The 21,941-nt window shown below is 48.6% G+C and overlaps 2 protein-coding genes across 2 annotated transcripts in view; both read right to left on the bottom strand.

The window, feature by feature from the left end:
- dnah6 (dynein, axonemal, heavy chain 6) overlaps positions 1-2,263 on the bottom strand; it is a gene marked incomplete at both ends in the record, with an annotated part of 97,616 nt that extends 95,353 nt beyond the window's left edge. Inside the window, 5 exon segments of the mRNA XM_079730391.1 lie at positions 78-345; positions 695-1,017; positions 1,387-1,596; positions 2,005-2,087; positions 2,191-2,263. Of these exon segments, the coding sequence (XP_079586517.1) occupies positions 78-345; positions 695-1,017; positions 1,387-1,596; positions 2,005-2,087; positions 2,191-2,263 (957 nt within the window).
- A 1,485-nt stretch (positions 2,264-3,748) lies between these two features.
- Positions 3,749-21,911, bottom strand: sclt1 (sodium channel and clathrin linker 1). The gene is made up of 22 exons (XM_079758979.1): positions 21,727-21,911; positions 21,215-21,272; positions 21,036-21,106; positions 20,738-20,802; positions 20,432-20,504; positions 19,124-19,179; positions 17,730-17,868; positions 16,455-16,577; positions 15,637-15,702; positions 14,911-14,981; positions 14,574-14,664; positions 13,816-13,907; positions 13,316-13,493; positions 12,318-12,416; positions 11,398-11,469; positions 9,614-9,688; positions 9,326-9,468; positions 7,600-7,792; positions 5,718-5,914; positions 4,929-5,007; positions 4,272-4,367; positions 3,749-4,036 (listed from the first exon to the last, which is right to left on the bottom strand). Exons 2-22 carry the CDS (start codon positions 21,246-21,248, stop codon positions 3,974-3,976), a joined length of 2,076 nt encoding a protein of 691 aa, XP_079615105.1. The 5' UTR covers positions 21,249-21,272; positions 21,727-21,911; the 3' UTR covers positions 3,749-3,973.
- Between the last annotated feature and the right edge of the window lie 30 nt (positions 21,912-21,941).

The raw sequence follows: 21,941 nt of genomic DNA, 5'->3' as shown, positions 1-21,941 counted from the left end.
AACAGACGGACAGACAGACAGACAGACAGACAGACAGACACAGCCACACACACAGCCACACAGACACACACACAGACCTTGTTGACGATGATGAGGCTCTCCTGCAGTGACTCCCTGTCCGCGTGGATCCTCTTGGCGCGGACGTTGCCGCGCCACAGGCGGAAGGCCCTCCACTTGGGGAAGCGGGCGAAGGTGGGGATGAGCAGCAGCCGGCGGTGGAGGCGGTACTCCTGCTCCCAGCGCTCCAGGGGCACGTGGTCGTGCGTGTCCTCGGTCACGGACAACACGCCTTCCAGGCTCACCGTGAGGTAGTCGTGCTTGGGGAGGTTCTCGTACGTTACGATTCTGGGGGGGGGGGCAACACGCACACACACGCCAGCACAAACACAAGCATATGCACGCACACAGACACACACACACACATATTGGCATACGATACTTTCCATATATTCTATTAGTAGCAAAGGGGTTGGGGTTAGAGTGATGCTAAACAACGATTAAATGAATGCCTTCGTTAACATGAACACCAAAAGTAAATCTAGATCGTATACTCTATAATTTATGTTCTACATTCTAGAGTTAACTGTAAGTTAATGCTTATTACTGCATTAACGCATGTTAATTAATGGTTAATTAATGTACACTTTAGTTGCATCAGGTGTTACCGGGGACGTTTGTGATTGGTCGGACGTACTTCAGGTAAAAAGGGTCGTAGTCGATGGAGGACCTGGGCACGGCCGACGTCACGTAGAGGAAGCCGACGTCCGGTTTGCTCCGGATGAGTCTGATGATGTCGGGGGGGCTGAGGACTGAGGCCGCGTCCCCCACCGCTGGGGCCCTGACACCGCCGCTGGGCCGCGGCCACCTCAGGGCCGCCGGCGGCGGGGCGGGCGAGGGCCTGGCGGCGGGAGAGCCCCGCGGGGGGCCGGAGAGGAGCTGCCTCCTGGTTCTCTTAGAGGCGGGCGGCTGATTGGGCGGACAGGGGGTAGACGCGGCGCCGCTCTGCACCAGCTGGGCCTTCAGCAACAGAGGGGAGAGAGAGAGGTGGGGGGGGGGAGACACATCACCAAACGGGGATCAGATTTTTCCTCTCCTGAGAGGAACATAAAATACAAGGGACGGGGTTCGCTTCTATTGTTCGGGGATCTCGCTATTCCAATAATTGGAATATAGTAGGGCCTGGAGCAGGTTGTTTTGTTAATATTGATTCCGAGTGCAGGAAGTGGCGCCGGCAGAGACAGCAGCTTCCCGTTTAATTGATGAATTATAAAAGGCAGCACAGTCGGATTGAACGTGTTTGGGTGTTTTCCTCATTAAATCCCAGAGGCCTTGTTATAATTGTCTCCTCCGTGGCGCCATTGTAGTCCTTCCACTGTGAACACTCACCCGCTTTTCCTTGACATGTGCCGGTAGCTCCGGTAAAGTGTTTGCATACGCTCGCTTTGGGAGTCCTTCCTCCCGCTGTGTGTGCTGATGAAAGGAGGAAGAGGACGGCGGCAGCGTGTCCCATCCCGGGAGGAGCATCCCGTGGCGGGCCGGTCTCCACACACGGCCGGGCTGAGTGTGGAGGAGGCGGAGCTGGTTCTTCAACGCCGTCTGCGTCGGGGGTGAAGAACGGCATCCAACACGAAATAGTAAACAGACTGCATTTATGTACAGCGCTTTTCTAACCAGTGGCCACTCAAAGCGCTTTACAATACTGCCTATCTTTCACCCATTCATGCACACATTCAAACACAGGCGGCGGTGTTAGCCTTGCAAGGCGACAGCCAGCTCGTCGGGAGCAGTCAGGGTGAGGCGTCTCGCTCAGGGACACCTCAACACTCACCTATGAGGAGCTGGGGATCAAACCAGCAACCTTCAGGTTACAAGCCATCCCGCTCTACCTCCTGAGCCGCATGAAATTGGCAACTTTAGGCCACACTTTTGACTGACTTGGGGCTAAAGCCGGCTAAATAACATGATTAGGGGTGATATCCCCCTTAGTGGATCGATGGGTATCACCTGCTTATCTTTGACGTTGGCCGCTGGCTTTGGTAAACATCGGGTGGGTTGGAGCTCGGGAAGCTTCTCTGTGTACATTATCCCTAAGATGTATAAACACAAATCATATCATACCTCTGATTTGCCACTGAAAAAACCTGTTAATAGAAGGAAGTTACATGGTTCCAGGGGATGCATCCTGCCTACCTCCAGCCAGGTCTCTGCCGCTCTGACCTGGGTCGCCATGCTGCTGCAGTCCGCCTCGGCTGGCCGAAGACATGGCTTCGTTATGTATATATTGTGGTGGACTCTATGGACATAATTCACCATACTGTGTTATTGAGATGTTTTCCCTTACTCAACTATGCAGGTTGTAAGTGTGTTCTGTATTAGGAGTTATGTTACAATCTGAAGTGCATCGCGCACAACACATCAGTGTTGTGCGTTCTGCGTTATAGGGACGCTGTCTCTTTAAGACCGACACATGTACTATCTCATTCTGTGTTATAGGGACCCTGTCTCTTTAAGATCAACGCAACAATATACTATCTCGTTCTGTGTTATAGGGACTTTGTCTCTTTAAGATCGACGCATCAAAGCACTATCTCGTTATGCGTTATAGGGACGCTGTCTCTATAAGGTCTACACATCAATGTAGTATCTCGTTCTGTGTTATAGGGACCCTGTCTCTTTAAGGTCTACACATCAATGTAGTATCTCGTTCTGTGTTATAGGGACCCTGTCTCTTTAAGATCGACACATCAAAGCACTATCTCGTTCTGTGTTATTATAGGGACGCTGTCTCTTTAAGACACATCAACGTACCATCTCGTCCTGTGTTATGGGGACGCTGTCTCTTTAAGATCGATACATCGGCCGGTCGGCGCAGTGTTTAGTTTTAACCGTTTTTGAACGAATTAATAAACGACACGCCGTTGCGTTTTCGGCTTTTCACTTCTTGCATCACAATTTCCACAATATACAACTTACAGGTGAAAGGAGTAGGTTTTCGGCTCGAACTTGCAGCGTTAAACCCCTGCCAAGAGGAGCCGGTGGTGGGCGGTCGTCACCTGCCGCGTTAACTTTAGTTTACGGTTACTAAGCAACAGGATCAGGAGCAAGTCATGTGACCAAACAATGTCGACTCCAAGGGCTTCCAAACCTTTTTTTTTCCAAGGACAGGTTCATAGAAAACTCAATTTGAATGCATCATTATGAGATGCATACATTTTAAACTCAAGGACATGTTTTTCAACAGTCAAAAGGAGTCTCACGCTCCCTTCAATAATGCACTATATATAAATATATATATATATATATATATATATATAATTATTTATTTTTTTATAGGAGAAACAACAAACTAGAGCAAAGACACAGCCCATTTACAGTGGTTGAGTTGCATATTATGAACTAGGTGGCAACAAAGGCTAACGGTATGAATTGAATAAACCAATATTTAAAATTTCAGAACAATTCAGAAAATGTTTCCCTTTATCCCGCTACAAATAAGTGTATGGAGTCCATGTGGTGGAGGAGGAAATAACATGACTGGTATAGCTGAAGTTATATTATTATTAATGAATGTAATCGCTTAATGTCACTTAAGTTTAAGGCTGGGAATCGCTGCTGTAGAGTAGAAGACCAGAGCTGAACACGTGGTTCCTCATGTCCACACATGTGACAAATGAGACAAGACAGTGTTGTCATGATGACTATTATATTTTTTATTATTCAATCACCTTTTTTCCCCAGTTGTGTTAGAAAAACTGCTGCGTAATTGTATTTATTAGGACAGAAAAACATTGGCATTATGATAGCAACGAGCTTTAGGGAAAAACGTGGGAAAATGGCAACAGTATTTTATAAAGTCATTAATCAACTTGAATTTGCTGAACATTTGCTGCGATACACAATTACAATAAATAGGGCACGTTGACGAAACAGTAAAAATATTTTCTCTCTTTTCCTTCTTCTCCGAGAGTCGATATCATACCGTCTCCAGCTCCGAGATGGCTGAAGTCTTCCTCCGCTGCGATGTCAGCAGGCTTAGCTGTGAGATAAAAGCAGACAAAATGGACCCTTGTGGTTTTTAATGGTCATCATTAAAATGCATCAACCGAACTGAATTTTTTTTTTTTTTTTTTTTTTTCACAACGGCGGTTGCACACAGACACATTGTAGACAACGAAGTCGTTAGATCGCACAGTATCCTAATGATATAAGCTGTAAAAAGGTTAGAGTCCCCCTTGTTTTCGTTGCGTATTCCACAGAAGGTCAGCCCATACCTGCTGGGTGACAACGGTCGCCCTCTGTTCCGCCTGTGTCAGCCGTCTCTGAAGACGGACGCTTTTTTCCTGGTACTCTGCCAGCTGTCTCTCGTACTGTGGACACACAAACACACACACACACACACACACACACACACACGCACACACACAAGCTCTCGAATCAAAACACGCTTGATTTTTAAAGGGCAGGAACATTCCTAAACCAATCCAGATCTTCTCATGTCTTAATAGATTTAAGACATTACAGCAGCATTTTTGTGTATGTGTGTGTACCTATGCGTGTGTACATATATGTCTGTGTGTGTACCTATGTTTGTATACCTATGCTTTCCGACCTATATGTTTGTGTGCCTGTGTGCGTCTGGTGTGTACCTATGCGTGTGTGTGTGCACCTGTGTGTGTGTGTGTGTGTGTATATGTATGTGTAAACTTGTGTGTGCGTGCGTGTGTCCATGTGTTTGCCTTTGTACCTATGTGTGAGTGTGTGTGTGCGTGCGTGTGTGTTTTGCGTGTGTGTTCACCCAGACGTGTGCCTTTGTACCAATGCGTGAGTGTGTAACTATGTGTGCGAGTGTACATATGCGTGCGCGTGTAACTATGTGTTCTTGTGTACCTGTGCGTGTGCGTGTACCCGTGCGTGCGCGTCACACTGACCTCGGCGATGGTTTGCTGGTCCGCGTCCAGCTGGAGCTCCAGCTCTTGAGTGCGCTGCTTCTGTCGACCCAACTCGGCCCTGCAGGAGTCGGGAACATGCGAGAGAGCCAACAGCTATTTCAGATCAGAGCCGCCGGTTAAGTGCGACTCAGAGGCCCAGCGGTGGCGAGCGACAGATTTCTCCAGAACGGCCTCGCTCGCCGCCGCTGCCGAGCTACACAGCCCAGGTCAGTGGCTGCCCCGGCGTCAATAGGAAATTCAAAATGTAGGAAATAAAATTCAATCGAAAAATAAAACCTTAAACTTCTGCCCAAAGTTGTAGTTGCAGTTGTTGTTGCTCGACCAAAGCAGCCGTCTAGACTGTGATCCATTATTCAAGGGTAAAAAACATCTTTAAACGTCTGATGGGGATCCTTGGATGGTGCAATCGAGCTGCCAAAACGAGTGTTTTGTAGCGTGCTCCCCACTCTGGGCCGGTCTTTCAAAGAGCTTTGGGGGCCCGATTTTTTTTTTTTGTAGGAAAAGTCTGAGATTCTCGCATCTGATTGGTTAGAAGGGCTCTCCTTTAGAGCGTGTTTCGATTAGTCCTAGCTGTTTGCTGGACTTTAGGGTTAGGGTTAGGTTTAGGGTTAACCCTTACTCTAACCCTAACCCACCGGAGGAGAGCCCTTCTAACCAATCAGAGGTAAGAATCCCAGACTTATCCTGCAAAAAGAAATACCGCTTGGGGGGGCGTGAAGCGGATCGGTCCATGGAGATGAGCGAGACCACTCCCCAGCCTGGTCTTACCGCAGGCTGGCGACCTTGGCCTCGTAGGCCTGCGCCAGCTTCTTGGCCTCCTCCTTCCAGCGCTGGGCGCTGCGCTGCTGGGCGGTGAGGAGGCGCGTCAGGTCCTCGCTGGAGCTGCGGCTGCTGGCCTCGAGCTGCCGCACACGGGCGTCCAGGCCCAGCTCCTTCAGGCTGTACTCCTGCTCCATCTGGGACAGCTGAGGAGGAGGGCGGCGGGCAGGCAGACAGACAGACAGACAGACAGTGAGTCAGTGAGTCAGTGAGAGAGACAGACAGACAGTGAGAGAGACAGACAGACAGTGAGTCAGTGAGAGAGACAGACAGACAGACAGTGAGAGAGACAGACAGACAGTGAGAGAGGCAGACAGACAGTGAGTCAGTGAGAGATACAGTGAGAGAGACAGACAGACAGTGAGAGAGACAGTGAGAGAGACAGACAGACAGTGAGAGAGACAGACAGACAGACAGTGAGAGAGACAGACAGACAGACAGTGAGTCAGTGAGAGATACAGTAAGAGAGACAGACACAGTGAGACAGACAGACAGACAGACAGACAGTGAGACAGACAGACAGACGGAGAAACAGGCAGGCAGGCAGACAGTCAGTCAATGAGAGATACATTGAGAGAGAGACAGTGAGAGACAGACAAGACAGTGAGAGAGACAGACAGACAGTGAGACAGACAGACAGACAGTGAGACAGACAGACAGACAGTGCGACAGGCAGACAGACAGAGAAACAGGCAGGCAGGCAGACAGTCAGTCAGTGAGAGATACATTGAGAGAGACAGTGAGAGACAGACAAGACAGTGAGAGAGAGAGACAGACAGACAGTGAGACAAACCAGACAGACAGACGTAGAAACAGGCAGGCAGGCAGACAGTCAGTCAGTGAGAGATACATTGAGAGAGAGACAGTGAGAGACAGACAAGACAGTGAGAGAGACAGACAGACAGTGAGAGAGACAGACAGACAGTGAGACAGATGGAGAAACAGGCAGGCAGGCAGACAGTCAGTCAGTGAGAGATACATTGAGAGGGACAGTGAGAGACAGACAAGACAGTGAGACAGACAGACAGTGAGAGAGACAGACAGACAGACAGTGAGACAAACCAGACAGACAGACAGACAGACAGAAACACATGAGAACGAGAAAGGGAGAGCGAAATACAGACAGATGGACAGACAGAGCGAGAGACAGAGAGCATGTGTGAGAGATATAGAGAGCAAAAGACAGAGAGAGAGAAAGCGAAAGAGCCAGGGACAGATAAGGGGGTGATAGATGAACGAGGCAGTATAGGACATGTCAAGGCAGAGTCAGGGTTAATTAACTTTAAAAAGGTAAAGCGCTAAGCTAATTGGTTGGCGAAAAAAAAAAGAACACAGAATTGTTCTTTGCACAAAAATTAAAACACACACGTATTCTTCCGTGTTAATCAACACGTACGCTAATTGCGCACTTGGAAGTGACAACGTTTAAGATTTACAGCAACACATTATTACTGCTTCCTATATTTCGACCGGGGGTGCTATGTATAGCACACACAATACCAGCAGATCTAATCATTCTTCCACTAGCCTCTTCTTTTCCCTTTGAATCCACATCCAATCCGACTCCACTCTGTGCTCTGTACCAGCCCGGCGCCTCTTCCACCGCCGGCTCCAGCCCAGTTGGCCGACCCCTCTAACACACAACACGAGCTCAGCGTTCTCCATCCTCGTTCCCTGCAGGAGCCGCCTCCCCGCCGTTCCTCACTGTCCTCCCCTTTCTCTCCCCCCCCCTCCCTCCCTCCCCACATCAGCCTTGTTAATAGACCCACACTGGGCGGTGCCCTCCTGTGCTCATCCATCCGCCACCCTCTCCCGCCCCGCCGCCGTGTACCTGTTGCTTGGCTTTTTTCTGCACCAGCAGGTTGGCCTTGCGCTGCTCGTCCATCTCTCTGCGGAGCTGCAGGTTCTCCTGCTGCAGCTGCAGCCGCTCCTCGCTGACGCCCACGCACTCGTCCCGGGCGCCGGCCAGCGAGCCCTGCAGCCGCCGCACCTCTTCCTGGCTGCGGGCCAGCTCCTCGCCGTACCTGTCCGGACGAGGACGACGACAGGTGAGTGCAGGCGCAGGGTGGGAGGCAAAGGAGGCGAGGGAGACGGCTTTATAAACGTTGACTTTATAGAGCCAGGACGAGACGAGAAGACATCCACTCGTTTGCTCATCATCACACACAGAGACCTCCCTTTTTCTAGACCCTCTACCTCTCCCTCCCTCCCTCTCCCTCCCTCGCTCTCTTAGCCTCCCTTTGACCCCAACTTAAACTTCCAAACATCACTTAAGGATATGCTCTTCTGCGCGAACTTAACACACCACCGGAATATTCTGTTGTTGATAAAGACAAGAAAATAATTTACAATGGACCTTATGCACTTCCCTTCCAAATCATTATTCTGTCTGTTGTAGCGTGTTGCGGTGACTGCAACTGGATGCCTGGACTCTCCTTACAGTTAACCAGCCAGCACTGATTTAAAATGTTTATATGGCACCCATTGCACTCCTGATCATCCCTGGAAGGAGGGAACTCCCACTCTGCGTTCCTTCTCCAGATTTCCTCCTTGCTAATTAAGGGAGTTTTTCTTGCCCTCTGGGGGGCTAGGGTCAGGGGGGTTTCATAATCATAAGGCCTGTTAAAGGGGACATATTATACCACCAGGTGTGAGTGTGATTAGCCTTACAAGCCGTTTCGAAAATCTGCCCCGGCCATATGACATCACTAGTGGGCGTGTCCACCTAGATCGGTGCTGGATAGATCATTCTACCAGCCTACCCAGTGGACCGAAGTAAACGTAGCTCATCTATCCAGCGCAGATCTAGGTGGACACGCCCACTAGCGATGTCATATGGGGCAGATTTTCGAAACGGCTTGTAAGGCTAATCACACTCACAGCTGGTGGTATAATATGTCCCCTTTAAGCCCTTCGAGACTGTACCTGTGATTAAGGGCTATACTAATAAAATACAATTGAATTGACTTGACAGTGCCATAGACGGATGCGCGAATGGATGAATGGAGCGATGATGAAAAAAAAGAAAATTGTGTGTGTGTGCACACGCAGCCACACACAGAGAAAACAGTTGTTGTTTGCATGCCAGCGTCTCGCTCCACTGCAGGCATTGACCCGTCTCGGGCTCCCCTTGCTAGTTGGTAGGGGGGCCTTTTGGAAGTACAGGGAGCGGCATACAATATTATTTGGAAAAAGAATGAAAGCTTGGGCAGGAAATTTGACATTAACAAAAGTGAAACGGTTTACGGGTGCAATTGCGGCGAGCCAGCTCAGTGTTGGCAGGTAACACGTCTTAATTTAAAAAAGACTCAATCCTTTAAACAAAACCACAACCGAGGAAATAACGGCGAAACGGCAAGGGCAGGTTTTCAGGAACACTGAGAAAGTCATTGAGCATAAGAAAGTCGGTAACTGGAGAGCTTCACGCTGCTCGCCGATTGAAAGCCGTGAATAGCAACCGGAGGAAGAAAAAAAAAAGAAGAAAACCCAGAGGCATAATAAATATTCCACTCCAGTCTCCACACACACGCGCACCCTGTGAGTAAGATGCAACTCACTCCATGTCCAACTTTTTGAGTTTATTCTGAGTGCTCTGCAGAGTGATAGTCATGTCGTCCCTCATCCTGTCCGCATCTAGACACCGCTGGTGGAGCGCATCTATCTTCCTGAACTCTGGCTCCGCCCGGCCCTCCTTGTACACCTACGGGGGGGGGGGGGAGGGAATAAATAAAAGCTTGAAATTAAAAAGAAATGAAGTCATTATGAATAAAACATCCACAACCGAATCCACCACTCGGCGGTGTTTGTGGAGTCTCAATCGACTCGTCCTCGCTCCTCTTCCTCACCTTCTCCAGCTCTTCCTCCACCGCCTTCCTCTCTCGATGGGCCCGCTCCATCTGCGACTCTTTGTCCGCACACTCCTGCCGGTCGTGGGGGTGGTGGTGGCGGTGGTGGTGGAGGAGACAAAGGAGAGACGGGTGGTTCAACATCTCATGGTGGAATATGAGGCACAGAGGAAGCAGAGGACCAGAGTGTTTCCGACGCATGGATTTATTTGTGGCAGCCATCCACGGTATCATCACTGACTGCCACATATTGATTTCCGCTCCTTTGTTTTACTATTTAAGATGGGCAAAATCTTATTTCATTGTGGAGCTGCGCGCATCACATTGATTCGCTCAGCCCCGCCTTGCCCCCGCCCCCGCTCTCCCTCTCTCGCAAACACGTTGGCAACGGAGCCGACTGCGAGCGACCCCCCCCCCCCCCCTCCTCCCCCCCCGTGCACTTTCAATCAAAACATGATCATGCGAGGGAGTAAGGATTGTTGTTGGCTTCTCCCCGCGGAGAGGACGGCTGGCCAAGTTCCTTAGCAGAATCAATCCCGTGCGAACTCGGCAGCACAATTGCGTCCAAAACTGAAGCATTCAAGTGAACTCTGGTAAGTCGGCCCGTCTGCGTTGTTAACACAACGCTGTCAATCTCAGAGAGCCCCGTCTTTCAATGTTTTAAAAGCAAACATGTACGGAGCTGGTTTCTTATGAAACATTGGAACATCAAGTGTGCGTGTTAAACACCTTCATCAGGGACGGACTGGGACCATAAAGCAGGTCTGTGGGGCAGTAAGAAACTTAACTCATCGCACAGCGCTCACAAATGTTGTTTTCGGTCATTGAGTCCAACACAACAATACGATTTCAATACTCGCTTAACAATTCTGCCAACAAGCCCGCATTAATACCACAGAGAGTAACTTTATTTGAATCTCTTTTTTATCACTGGGCAGCGTTGTGGTCATATACAGTGTGGCGGGAAGTGTTTCGGAACAGAGAGGGGGTAAATCACACGCAAAAAAGATATATATATATTGCGGCAAATAGTTTTGTTTTTTTTAAGATTTGTTATATTTGATACGGCTTTGTTCGGTACACAAATGGGTAAATGATCATATTCAACAAGACCCCGCTAAACTTTCCAAATGAGTTTTTTCAGGGCAGCTCAAGTCCCATTCAGGTGAGCTCAGCTCCCCAATAACTCAAACCCTGGTTAGAATACAGCCGGGTTGTGGGGGTTGCTAGCAGGCTGCACGGAGCTGCTAATCAACATCTACTGCTCATTTGTCACAAAGTTCTTGCCGTGGAGCACTTATATGGAGTATTATTATATATAATAATTCATTTAAAGGGGTGATATCACGCCACCAGGTGTGAGTGTGAATAGCCAATACAAGTCGTTGCAACAAATCTGCCTTTCCCTGTGCCCTAGTGACGTCACTAGTGGGTGTGTCCACATAGATGTACGATGGATAGATCAGCACCATTTGCTAGAGTCCACTGGGTAGACTGGTAGACTGATCCATCCAGTGTACATCTAGTTGGACACGCTCACTAGTTTTCAAACGGCTTATAAGGGCTAATCACACACACCTGGTGGCATGACGTCACCCTTTTAAGAAGCATGGGTGTTCCTTCTCACATGCACCCCGCCCCCACTCAGACCCCCACCCTCGGTCAGCTACGCCCCAAAAACAAAGATCATTCCGTGGGAAACGCTGTGCGGGGGCACGTTCAAGCGTGGACAGGGGTGAACGGGTGATGACGCCCCATGTGGGCAGGGTGCAGCTGCAGCTCACCAGCTGCAGGGCGGAGAGCTCCTCGGCCATGCGCTGGATCTGAACGTTGCACTGCTTGCGCACGTTCTCCACCTGACAAACAGACAGAGAGATAAACAACTGCAACACCACACGGAACAATTGACTCGGCGGCAGCTGTGCGGCTAGAGAACTGAAACGTTGTTGTTTACCGTCGCTAGTCAGACAGCTGTTCTTATGTTTAAGCAATGAGTACTGTTGACCAAATGCGGAAACAGTAACCTTCTTGAGTTACCTGTGTGTACACAGGTGGGGTTTTTTTTATCGAAAAAGGAAACGAAAAAGGGACTAGCGTAGAAGAATGCAAATCAAGGCAATGATCACATGTGGTGCTGCTGATTTGATAAGCTAGCTGAAAAATAAGTTGTTGATTCTGGCAGGTTTTCCTCTTGCAATTTATGCCACATTAAATAAATAAAGAACAGAAAAGGTTCAGCAAGTCCGCGGGGCACACAATGTGGTGGTCTTAAAGTCTGTAAGTCTACAGCCCTCCGCATGTCTGTTGGCAAACCCTCGCCTATCCTCCTCGACCCCCCACCAACCAACTTTAACCGGGAGTGGAGTGGATTGTCACCCGAACACGATAAGTAAAACCGACAATTTATAGAAACCTTCAACATTTTGTCTCAGCCTGCAGCGATCCAGGGTTGAGAAAACAGTGTGTGAATTGGGGCCTGGAGGCATTAATGTGCTGCCGTTTCTTTTTTTAAAACAGGAAGAAAAAACACAAGATAAGTAGCGGTGCACTTATTGTAATAATACAGCGGCGTAGCGTGAGTGTGAAACAAAAAACCCAAATAAAAGGACGCTAAGCCGACTCCGAGGCAGAGGTAATTGTTCGTTGCGTCTGAACGGCATGGACCTGCGTGGACCCGGCGACCCCCAGTCTACACCCTGCCCACCTCCTTTCTGGTGCGCACGGCTGCATCCTGAATCAGCTGCTTAATGGCCTCCTTTGTTTTCTCCAACTCATCCACCTTCTGCTTCTCCCTCAAGAGGGCCTAGGACACGAACACAAGGACACACACAGTGAGATGGAGAGAGAGACACACACGCACAGTGAGAGAGAGAGCGAGAGAGAGAGAGAGAGAGCCACAGAGAGTAAGAGAGAGAGAGACACACACACACACACACACACAGTAAGAGAGAGAGCGAGAGAGCGAGAGAGAGAGACACAGAGAGTAAGAGAGAGAGACACACACATACACACAGTAAGAGAGAGACACACACACACACACACACAGTAAGAGAGAGAGAGAGAGGGAGAGACACACACAGTAAGAGAGAGAGAGAGAAAGAGAAAGAGAGAGAGAGAGAGAAAGAGAGAGAGAGAGAGACACAGAGAGTAAGAGAGAGACACACACACACACAGTAAGAAAGAGACACACACACACACACAGTAAGAGAGAGAGCGAGAGAGAGAGAGAGAGAGAGAGAGACACACAGAGAGTAAGAGAGAGAGAGACACACACACACAGTATGAAAGAGACACACACACACACACACACACACAGTAAGAGACAGAGAGAGAGCGAGAGACACACACACAGTAAGAGAGAGAGAGAGAGAGAGAGAAAGAGAAAGAGAAAGAGAAGAGAGAGAGAGAGAGAGAGAGAGAGAGAGAGAGAGAGAGAGAGAGAGAGAGAGTAAGAGAGAGAGAGACACACACAGACACAGTAAGAGAGAGACACACACACAGTAAGAGAGAGAGAGAGAGATACACTCAGACACAGTAAGAGAGAGAGAGAGACACACACACACACAAAGTGGAGCCAAACGGCTGACGAAACAAAGACCGTTTCAGAAACCGGGGGGGATTTGCAGAAACAATAAGGTGAAGGAGGGGATAAAGAGAGAGGGGAGACAGAGAGCAAAAAGGCCCCCCCCCCCCCTTCCTCACCTGCTCCTTCTGCAGAGAGGCCTCCTCGGCGAGCTGGACGCTTTCGCGCACTTTGGCCAAAACGTCATAGCGCTGCTCCTCAAGGGAGGCGCAGCGCCCCTGGAGGTCCCCCACCTGTCTCTCCCACACCGCCTGCTCCCTGCGCACCGCCTCCGCCTCCTGGGACGCGGCCTTCAGCCTGGAGCCCGGGGGGAGAGGGGGGAGGAGAGGGAGAAGGGGGAGGGAAAGTACACAGAGAGACGCAGCAGAGTGCACAGGGGGATTGTTGTCAGGGGAAATGGGTCAAAAGCGGCTGTGTGCGCGAGTGTGTGTGTGTGTGTGTGTGTTTGTATCCCCGTGTATGTGTGCGTGTGTATGTGTCTCTGCGTGTCTGGGTGTGTGTGTGTGTGTTCTCTGTGCGTGTGTCTGTGTGTGTGTGTGTGAATGTGTGTCTCTGTGGTGTGTGCGTGTCTGTGTGTGTGAGTGTGTCTGTGTGTGTGAGTGTGTGCGTGCGTGCTCACCTGGCCTCCAGCTGACTCAGGGCTGACTGGAGCTGCAGGAGTCTCTTCTCCGCGGCGTCCTCTCGACCCTGAGCGTCACGCGCCTCTTCCTCCTACGCACACAATTAAACGCGCACAATTAAACGCACTCACTCGATTTGACTTACATTTACATTCAGGGCCTTTAGCAGCCTCGTACGGCGACTTACAATGATTTTTCAGAAGGAGAAACAACAATATATCTCTGTCGGTATAGCAATACCGTCTACCCACTGCACCGTCCGTCAACGGATGACGGAAGGCTTGGCTGACGGATGGGGGGAGCGGTCTTTGCAGAGGCGTCCGTCAGCCAAGCCCGATCGTACGCGATCTGATTGGATGACGGCTCCGTCGCTGCCGGAAAAGTTGAAATTTTTTCAACTTTCTTGACGGAGCCGACGGATCTAACGGAACGGACGGATCCGCAATGCACTGCGACTCCGCCCCGTTCAAAGTCAATGGGATCCGTCAACGGACGGATGCAGTGGGCAAGAGGGGTAATGATGTTCGTAGAACCGAGTGCCAAGCACTAACAATCGCTAGGTTACCCCGTTCCCCGTACACAACAAAGACCGCTAGGATAAGATGCTACACAGTATAGGTACTATCTTTAAGTGCAAAGGCGTACAACATACAAGTATGCACCTCTCCGACTAAGACAGGTGGATACTTTTATTTTTCGATTCACTTTGCCTCTTGAACATGGAAGGTACTTTAGTCGTACAAAAACACATCCATACTTTTCCCTGCAGACGATCTTGAACGTTCTGCAGCAGTTTAGTCATCTCCTCCACACGAGCTGTGGCTGTCCTCAGCTCAACTTTGGTCTGCCTGTGTGGGGGGGGGGACACAAAGGAAACGTGGGGCAGATGAGAGCGGGGGCGATTGTGAGCAGAAGGGATTGTCAGTCGAACAAACTCCTGAATAGGCGGGGATAGGGTGGCCAGTTCGGGTCCGCATAATCAGCAGGCGGTGAAGCGAGCAGGCCATTCCGTCTCTGGTTGTAATCAATCCAGAGTCAAAAGATGGATTTGGTGGTGTTGGGGGGGGGGGGGGGGGGGGGGGGTGTCAGATTACCTCAGCTGCCCGCGTTGCTCCTCCATCTCCGTGCTCTGCTCCGTCAGCGTCCGCACAAACTGCTGGTTCGTCTGAGAATGGCAGGAGAGGCACAGTGACCGAGGGTGAGCCATCACTTCACACACACACAGATACACCGGGCGTGCGAGAACAAACACACTGAAACGCTCCCTTCCTCAACTTTGTTTTTGTCTCGTGCCACCACGCGGGAACTTTCAGGCCCTGGTCGTCGGTGGTTTACACACACAGGGAGTCCTAACCCTGGCAGCCGGTGTGAAGAGTCAAAAGGGACAGAGCTGCCTCATTAACAATGCATCACACGTATATAGTATTACTCCCCTCGACTATGTCCATGCTCCTAAAGACGGAAACAGGTGTCCGTGCGAGTGTGTGGCGGGAGTGTGTGTGTGTGTGTGACGCAACAGCTTAATCTCCAAATTAAGTTAATCCAACTGCTAACCTTTTCCGCGGCCACACTGAATTCAAACAGACAGTGTGTGAGTGTGTGAGAGAAATAATATGTGGATAAAGGCTTCCCTAACAACCCGTAATAAAACTTGCTGGCAGACACACACGGTGGCTCACTTACAATTTCCAAATGAGTTATTAGAAGCGCCGGCTTTCCTCTTTTTTATCTTCTTTTTCTTCGAACAACAGATCATTGAGGGGTCTCCCGCTTGATTGGTGGGTGATCGTTTAACGAGCTTTTAATAGACCATCACTCACCGATTCCAGCTTTTGATTGGCCACTTGGATATTATGGGTGTGCTGTTGGAATTGGACAAGCTGGTCCTGGAAGAGAGAGGAGGAAGCATCCGATGAATTACTATTAGCATTCGGTCGTTTAGCAGACGCTATCTAAACTCGTCGCCCGACAATGATGATTCTAATGGTGATGTCATTAGGAGCAAGTAGGGGCTGGGCGTCTTGCGCAAAGATGACTGACGATCAACTGTGGACACTGGGGTTTTGCCTTGGAAAAACATGAACGACACATCATCACATAAAGTGTACAAATTTCTTACATTTTCATCAGGTTCAAGTGCAGAACCTAAACCCCCACACTGTCTTTAGCGTCGGCATTCCAATTTAGCCGCAAGGGATAAAACGTGGGAGTTTTAAAAGGAATTCAGTTCCACTTCTTGCATACGTTTGATCCTTTATTCTTTCGCTTCGTAAACACGTTAGAAGGCAGACGTGTGGCAGTGACCAAATCTTTAATGTCGTTTCTAAGTGCTGTCAACGGAAAGAAAATAAACATAAAATCTCTCTCTCTCCCTTCCTCTCCCATTCAAATTGAGAGTGCAGCGAACAATGCAAGACCACAAGACCACATACAGAACACAGGAAAAACCACGTATGTGGCTCCCACACCATCCTTAAACACTAACCAGAGACCAAGGAGAGAGTATCTATTGCTGACATGAATTGAGTTTGTTGTTCCTTGCGTGAAGTGGCTTAATGTGGGCTTCGACTGAACGACCACCGCCACGGAGTGCAGCGGTGGTGGTGGTACGGACGGTCGTGGGGCTGCTGGCCTGTACCTTGAGCTGCTGCCGCTGGGCTCCGTGGACCTGTCCCTCAGACACGCTCCTCTGATAGAGCTGTTGGAGTTGGTCCAGCTCCTGAGCCGCCGTCTGCCACAGCTCCATGGCCTGCTCGCGCTCCTACAGACACACACACACACACACACACACACACACACACGCACACACACGGACACAAAAATAATATAGATGTTTGAAAGACAGAGGAAGAGAAAGAAGAGGAGAGAGAAGAGAGCGCGGAAGAAATAGTTAAAGGAAAGAGAAAAATAAAGAAAGGGGATAGAGAAAGAGAGGGACTTAAGGTGCGGCCACACTGAGCGCGTAACGCGCCCAACCTGCCGCTTGATCATTGTGTGTCACAAAAATGGTTCAACCCGCCTTACAGCTAGATGAGCCCGCCCAAAACCTTTTTCCCCCCGCTACTTTTCTTTTGCTCCACAAACATGGCTGAGATCACCGCCATCGCTGCGCTGTATTTGTTGTGGGAGTTCGAGGAGAGTAGGAAACCCAAACGCCGCCGTGTTTGGGTGCATGACATCCTCCGTAGGCGCTCACAGCTGGGTGAGTTTCACCACCTCCTCCAGGAACTCCGCCTGGATGACGGCCGGTTCCAGCGGTATTTTCGGTTGGCTGGGGCCATGTTCGATGGCCTGCTAGCCCGGGTTGGTGCCAGGATCTCCCGTCAGGACACCAACTACAGGCGCTCCATATCAGCTGCGGAGCGCCTGTCCTCTGTCTCTCTGCCAGTGACGTCGGGTCAAGCTCAACGCTGATTGGCTATCGCGGCTAAGCGTCACGCGTAGGAGCATAAAAAGTTCAATCTTTTTAATTTTGCGCGTAGGTGCGTTGAGTGCGTTATTTAGGTGCGTAAAACGTGTCTAACGCGCAGCTTTAGCGCGTGTAACGCGCTGCTTTAGCGCGTGTAACGCATCTACGCGCCTAAACCAATGGTTCCCTATGCGAAAATGCCGATTTTCTACGCCTCTAACGCGCGTAACACGTTCAGTGTGGCCGCACCTTAAGATACAGAGATGGAGAGAAAAAGGGAGAGAAGCGGGAGAGGAAGAAGGAATGAAAGTAGAGAAAGAGAGAAAGAAAGGATGGAGAAGAGAGGGAAAGAGACAGAGTCAGACATAGAGAAGGAGAGAAAAGGGGATAGGACGAAAGTGAAAGTAAAGAGAAAGGTTGGGGAAAGAGAGGAAAATAGACAGAGTCAGACACAGAGATGGGGCGAAAAATGGAGAGAGAGAAAGAAAAAGGGGGGGGACAGACCTGCCCGGAGAGCTGCATTTGTTCCTGGAGGTTCTTGATGACTCCCTCCTCCTCCAGGGAGCCACTGCTCTCCAGGCCTGGAGCCACTGGCAGGGCTTGAAGCTGGCGTTCCACCGATTCCCGCAGTTCAGCATGCAGCCTGGGAGATATGCAGGGAAGACCCATGTGCTCCAGTTCCCAAAATAACACACAGCAGCGAGTTCGTCTTCAAATAGAGACTCGAGCAAGGACTGCTACAGTCACATCACTCTCATGCTATCAGGCAAAGCTCAAATCTGATGGAAAAGGTAGTTCCCCGTTTTCCACTTCAAACTTGTTTGGAACAACTATGTTGCTGGAGGCGGGGGTCTGTACGTGTTTAATGGGCCAACAGTGGACCCAAACTCAGCTGGACCTAGAAGAGCTAACATACTGTCCCGTAATCAGCACCTTTAGACTCAGTGTCTGTAAAGGTTTGAAATCAACACCGTGGAGACTGGCCGCTGTAGAAACATCCAAGTAGGAAAATGTATGTTGTACGTCCTTGTGGAGCATCTTATCCTAGCTACCTTTGTTGTATACGGGGAAAGGGTTAACCTAGCAATGGTTAGTGCTTGGCACTTGGTTCTATGAACATCCTTACTGTACCGACAAGAGATTTATTGTTTTTTCTCCATCTTCTGACAAATGTACTTATTGTAAGTCGCTTTGGATGAAAGCGTCTGCTATACGCCCTTCATTTAAATGTATATGTAATGTAAAATCCCCTTCATTTTCTTGCAAATGAGTTTCTCATTGGTAGAATATCTCCCTAACTAAACAGAGAACAAGCTGTTATATTTCCTGGTCCAGGCTTTGTGACGCCTCCTCAAGAAGTTCTGCTGTTACACACGACTGCTGCACCCGAGAGAGGCTAACATGCACTAATTCAATATGCATAAATATTTGACACACTGTATTTACGATCTATTAACCATCTTAGGGGACACCACTTGTATCTGGTGTGACGCTTGAGTAGGCCTGTGTTATGTGGTGTTATGGCGAGGTGTTAATTAACAATAAATCTTCATCGGAGGAAGGCCCTGATTCGTGTAACAAGATGGAGCACATCAAAGTTAACCTATAAGGGAAGAGTCAAGCTTTAAGGGAGCTGATTGAATATTAAGGAAACGTAAATGTAAATGTTTAAAATTCTTTCAGATTTTGTAAAAGATCTGTAGGATGAAAAATATAAGCGAGGGATATTTTTCTCACACAAAGTCAATAGTCACCCTGGCATCAGATTTTCACTCGTTAAGTGTAGAATGTACTTCTGGGGTGAATACATTGAAATGTAATGGGCTTGACTTGAATAGTCGGTTGTACATAACATAAATAACTTGTATAACCGTCTTATGCACAGAAAGCCTTCGTACCGTTCGTTCTCCTTGATGACTCTCTCCAACTTGACCTTCACGTCGGCCATCTGTGCCTGTTGATTACAATTATGATTTTAAGGTGTTTGAAATGTGGCATTCAGAAATCATGAATATAAATAATAGAGTGAGATGAAAAGATGGAAACACCAGACCTAGTGTGTGTGTAGGTGTGGGTGTCACATGTCAGAGTTTATGCGTGCATCAAATAGCGACTTATCGATGAGGCCTTCATTAATAGTAGCGAGATAAGACTCACTTGTTCAGAGTTCACCTAGACCAGTGGTATTCACTATTTTTTTCAGGAGAGCCGCACTGACAGGACGACGTCAACAGGAGAGCCATTTTCACCGCAAAGTATCAAAAGCTATAAATCCAGTCATAAATAAGTATGCGTGCTTAATAATATGTCCTCCCTGAAGCAGTGTTTCCCACAGAATTTTGTGAAAATGTGGAGGGAACCCGGTCCTTAGCGGGGTCCGGGGGCATGCTCCCCCGGAAGAAAATTTGGTACCTTTTAACCTGGAATGCATCAATCTGGTGCACTTTGAGAGGAAAATTAAGACTTGTGTGACTGTGTGCTATTTTCTGGAATAATGTGGAGACACTGGGTCACATAACATGGAAGCTATTGAAGAATAAGTTAATAAGAATAAGTCCATCCAAAGAGCACATTCTCTCATGTTATGCAGGAAAACCGCCAATCTGGCAACCCCGCTGTCAGCGTAGAGCCGAGCAAGTTTAAAAATATTTTCTAGACAAGGCTATATTTCCACCTTTTAATGCCGCTGTTGATTTATTTTTTAAATAATTGTTTGTATTGTTTTTTTAAATATCTGTATTCACTGCATGATCATATCACTGTATATTTTTACCGCCATGCGAGCCGCAAATAGAGGCTTGGCGAGCCGCATGTGGCTTGCGAGCCGCGCAATGAGTAATGCTGACCTAGACTCTGCATAGCCTCCCCTCTTACCCCCCACCCCCCTCTTACGCACTTATTGTATGTTGTACGTTGTGGCACTTAATGTACGCACTTATTGTATGTTGTACATCCTTGCACTTAGAAACAGTTCTTTGCGTAGCGTCTTTTCCTAGCTATCTTTGTTGTATACGGGAATGGGTTAACCTAGCGAAGCACTTAGTTCTATGAACATCCTTACTGTACCGACAGCGATATATTGTCGTTTCTCTTTCTTCTGACAAATGTACTGATTGTAAGTCGCTTTGGATAAAAGCGTCTGCTAAATGCCCTGAATGTAAAATGAAATGGAGACAAGTGGTGTAAAAATTCATACTCCAAATGACCTGGTGTCTTTGCAATTGCTGAGTCATGTCTTCCATGTGTCTGTCGTATTCCTCTATCAGAGGAGCCATGATGCTGTAACAGAGTGGCGCACAGACATTAGTTCTTCAATACCTTCTAATGACATGATTATAGGAAGTGCAAAGGTCTACAAAGAGAGCAACACTAATTACTATAATATACAAAGCCATACAGTTAGATGTGTGAAATAAATTACCCAACAGACTGACGCAGTGTGCAGTGTGAACTTCACACTTGTATTGTATGAATTTAATAATATGCAATATGAAAATATAGTTGTACTGTACCTTTTATCCGACATCCAAAGGCCAGGGGATTCGGCAGGTCTTGGATCCTCCACATGACAGCTAGCCTGTCCAATGTGCATCGCAAGGTGTTAACTGTGTATGGTTTCGTATTTGTCATCAGCAGTAGCCTTGAGGTGCCTGCTAACCTCAATTATTCAATCGAACACAGAGAGAGCAATCTTTTGCTCTGGAAATGGAAATGGTTGGAACATACACTCATTTACATTAATACTTGGAACTAGCAGACTGGCTCTGCAAAGACTTTTATACTCAGATAAGACAACCAAGATGTCACTACCTGAGCTGCCATGGTGCTGTGACTGCGGCTGCCATCCTGGTACTTGCTGAGAGCTGAGTTCAACCTCTGCACTGAAACACACACACACACATTGATAAATAAAGACTTCTACACATACAAAACCAATAACGATGATCAGGAATCGGTCTGCTCTTAATGACTGCAGCTCTCTTACTTACCTTGATCTCGAAGAAATTCTACTTCGGCTTGCATGCTGTGATGAGAGTGTGAAGGGATCTGTGTCACAGTGGCTTGGTTAGTGTCAATCAGAATCACTTAAACGGCTACCAAACAAGATGTAGGCATGAGTCAGGCACGGGTTTGGCTTTAGGCAACAACACGTGATACATGTGAAGGTATTAGGATCAGGAGGTAGAGCGGGTTGACTGGTAACCAGAAGGTTGCTCGTTCGAGCTGAGTGTGGAGGTGTCCCTGAGCAAGGCACCTCGCCTAACTGTTCCCAACGAGCTGGCTTACGCCCTGCGTGGCTGACTCCACTGTCGGTGTGTGAATGTGTGCATGAATGGGTGACTGTTAAGCAATATGGTAAAGCGCTTTGGGTGGCCAATGGTTAGGAAAATGCTGTATTAATGCAGTGCATTTGTCATTTAGAGGTCGTTTACATGTTTAACCTTTATTGGAAGTCTCTCGATGCTTTAACAACGTGAAGTTTTAACTTAAAGAAGCTTACAGGGTTTAGAGTAACGGGACGTTACCAGGCGGGGCCGGAGGAAACCGGTAAACCTTCTCAAACAGAGCCTCGTTCCGGGCAAATCACAAGGCTCGATACGTTCAAGTCAGGGTAAATCTCAGGGAAATATATTCAATGAACATGACTTGAAAATAAAACTGATTTACGCTTGAAATATTGATGTGCGTCGCAGAGCGTCTCCGCCAAATGTTACC

The sequence above is a fragment of the Pollachius pollachius genome, assembly GCF_949987615.1.
Source record: "Pollachius pollachius genome assembly, chromosome: 2".
NCBI classification, from domain to species: Eukaryota; Metazoa; Chordata; class Actinopteri; order Gadiformes; family Gadidae; genus Pollachius; species Pollachius pollachius.
The sequence above is the reverse complement of the archived record's forward strand: the minus strand, read 5'-3'. Positions and strand labels throughout refer to the sequence as shown.

What these genes read in the sequence shown, in the direction of transcription:
- sclt1 (XM_079758979.1), bottom strand. Translation starts at nt 21,248, where the DNA reads ATGCAAGCCGAAGTAGAATTTCTTCGAGATCAAG. An exon ending in AAGATCGTCTGCAGGGAAAA is followed by an intron (nt 13,908 to 14,573) that starts GTATGGATGTGT and finishes TTGTGTGCGTAG; the next exon opens with GAGGAAGAGGCGCGTGACGC. An exon ending in CTCAAAAAGTTGGACATGGA is followed by an intron (nt 7,793 to 9,325) that starts GTGAGTTGCATC and finishes TCGTCCGGACAG; the next exon opens with GTACGGCGAGGAGCTGGCCC.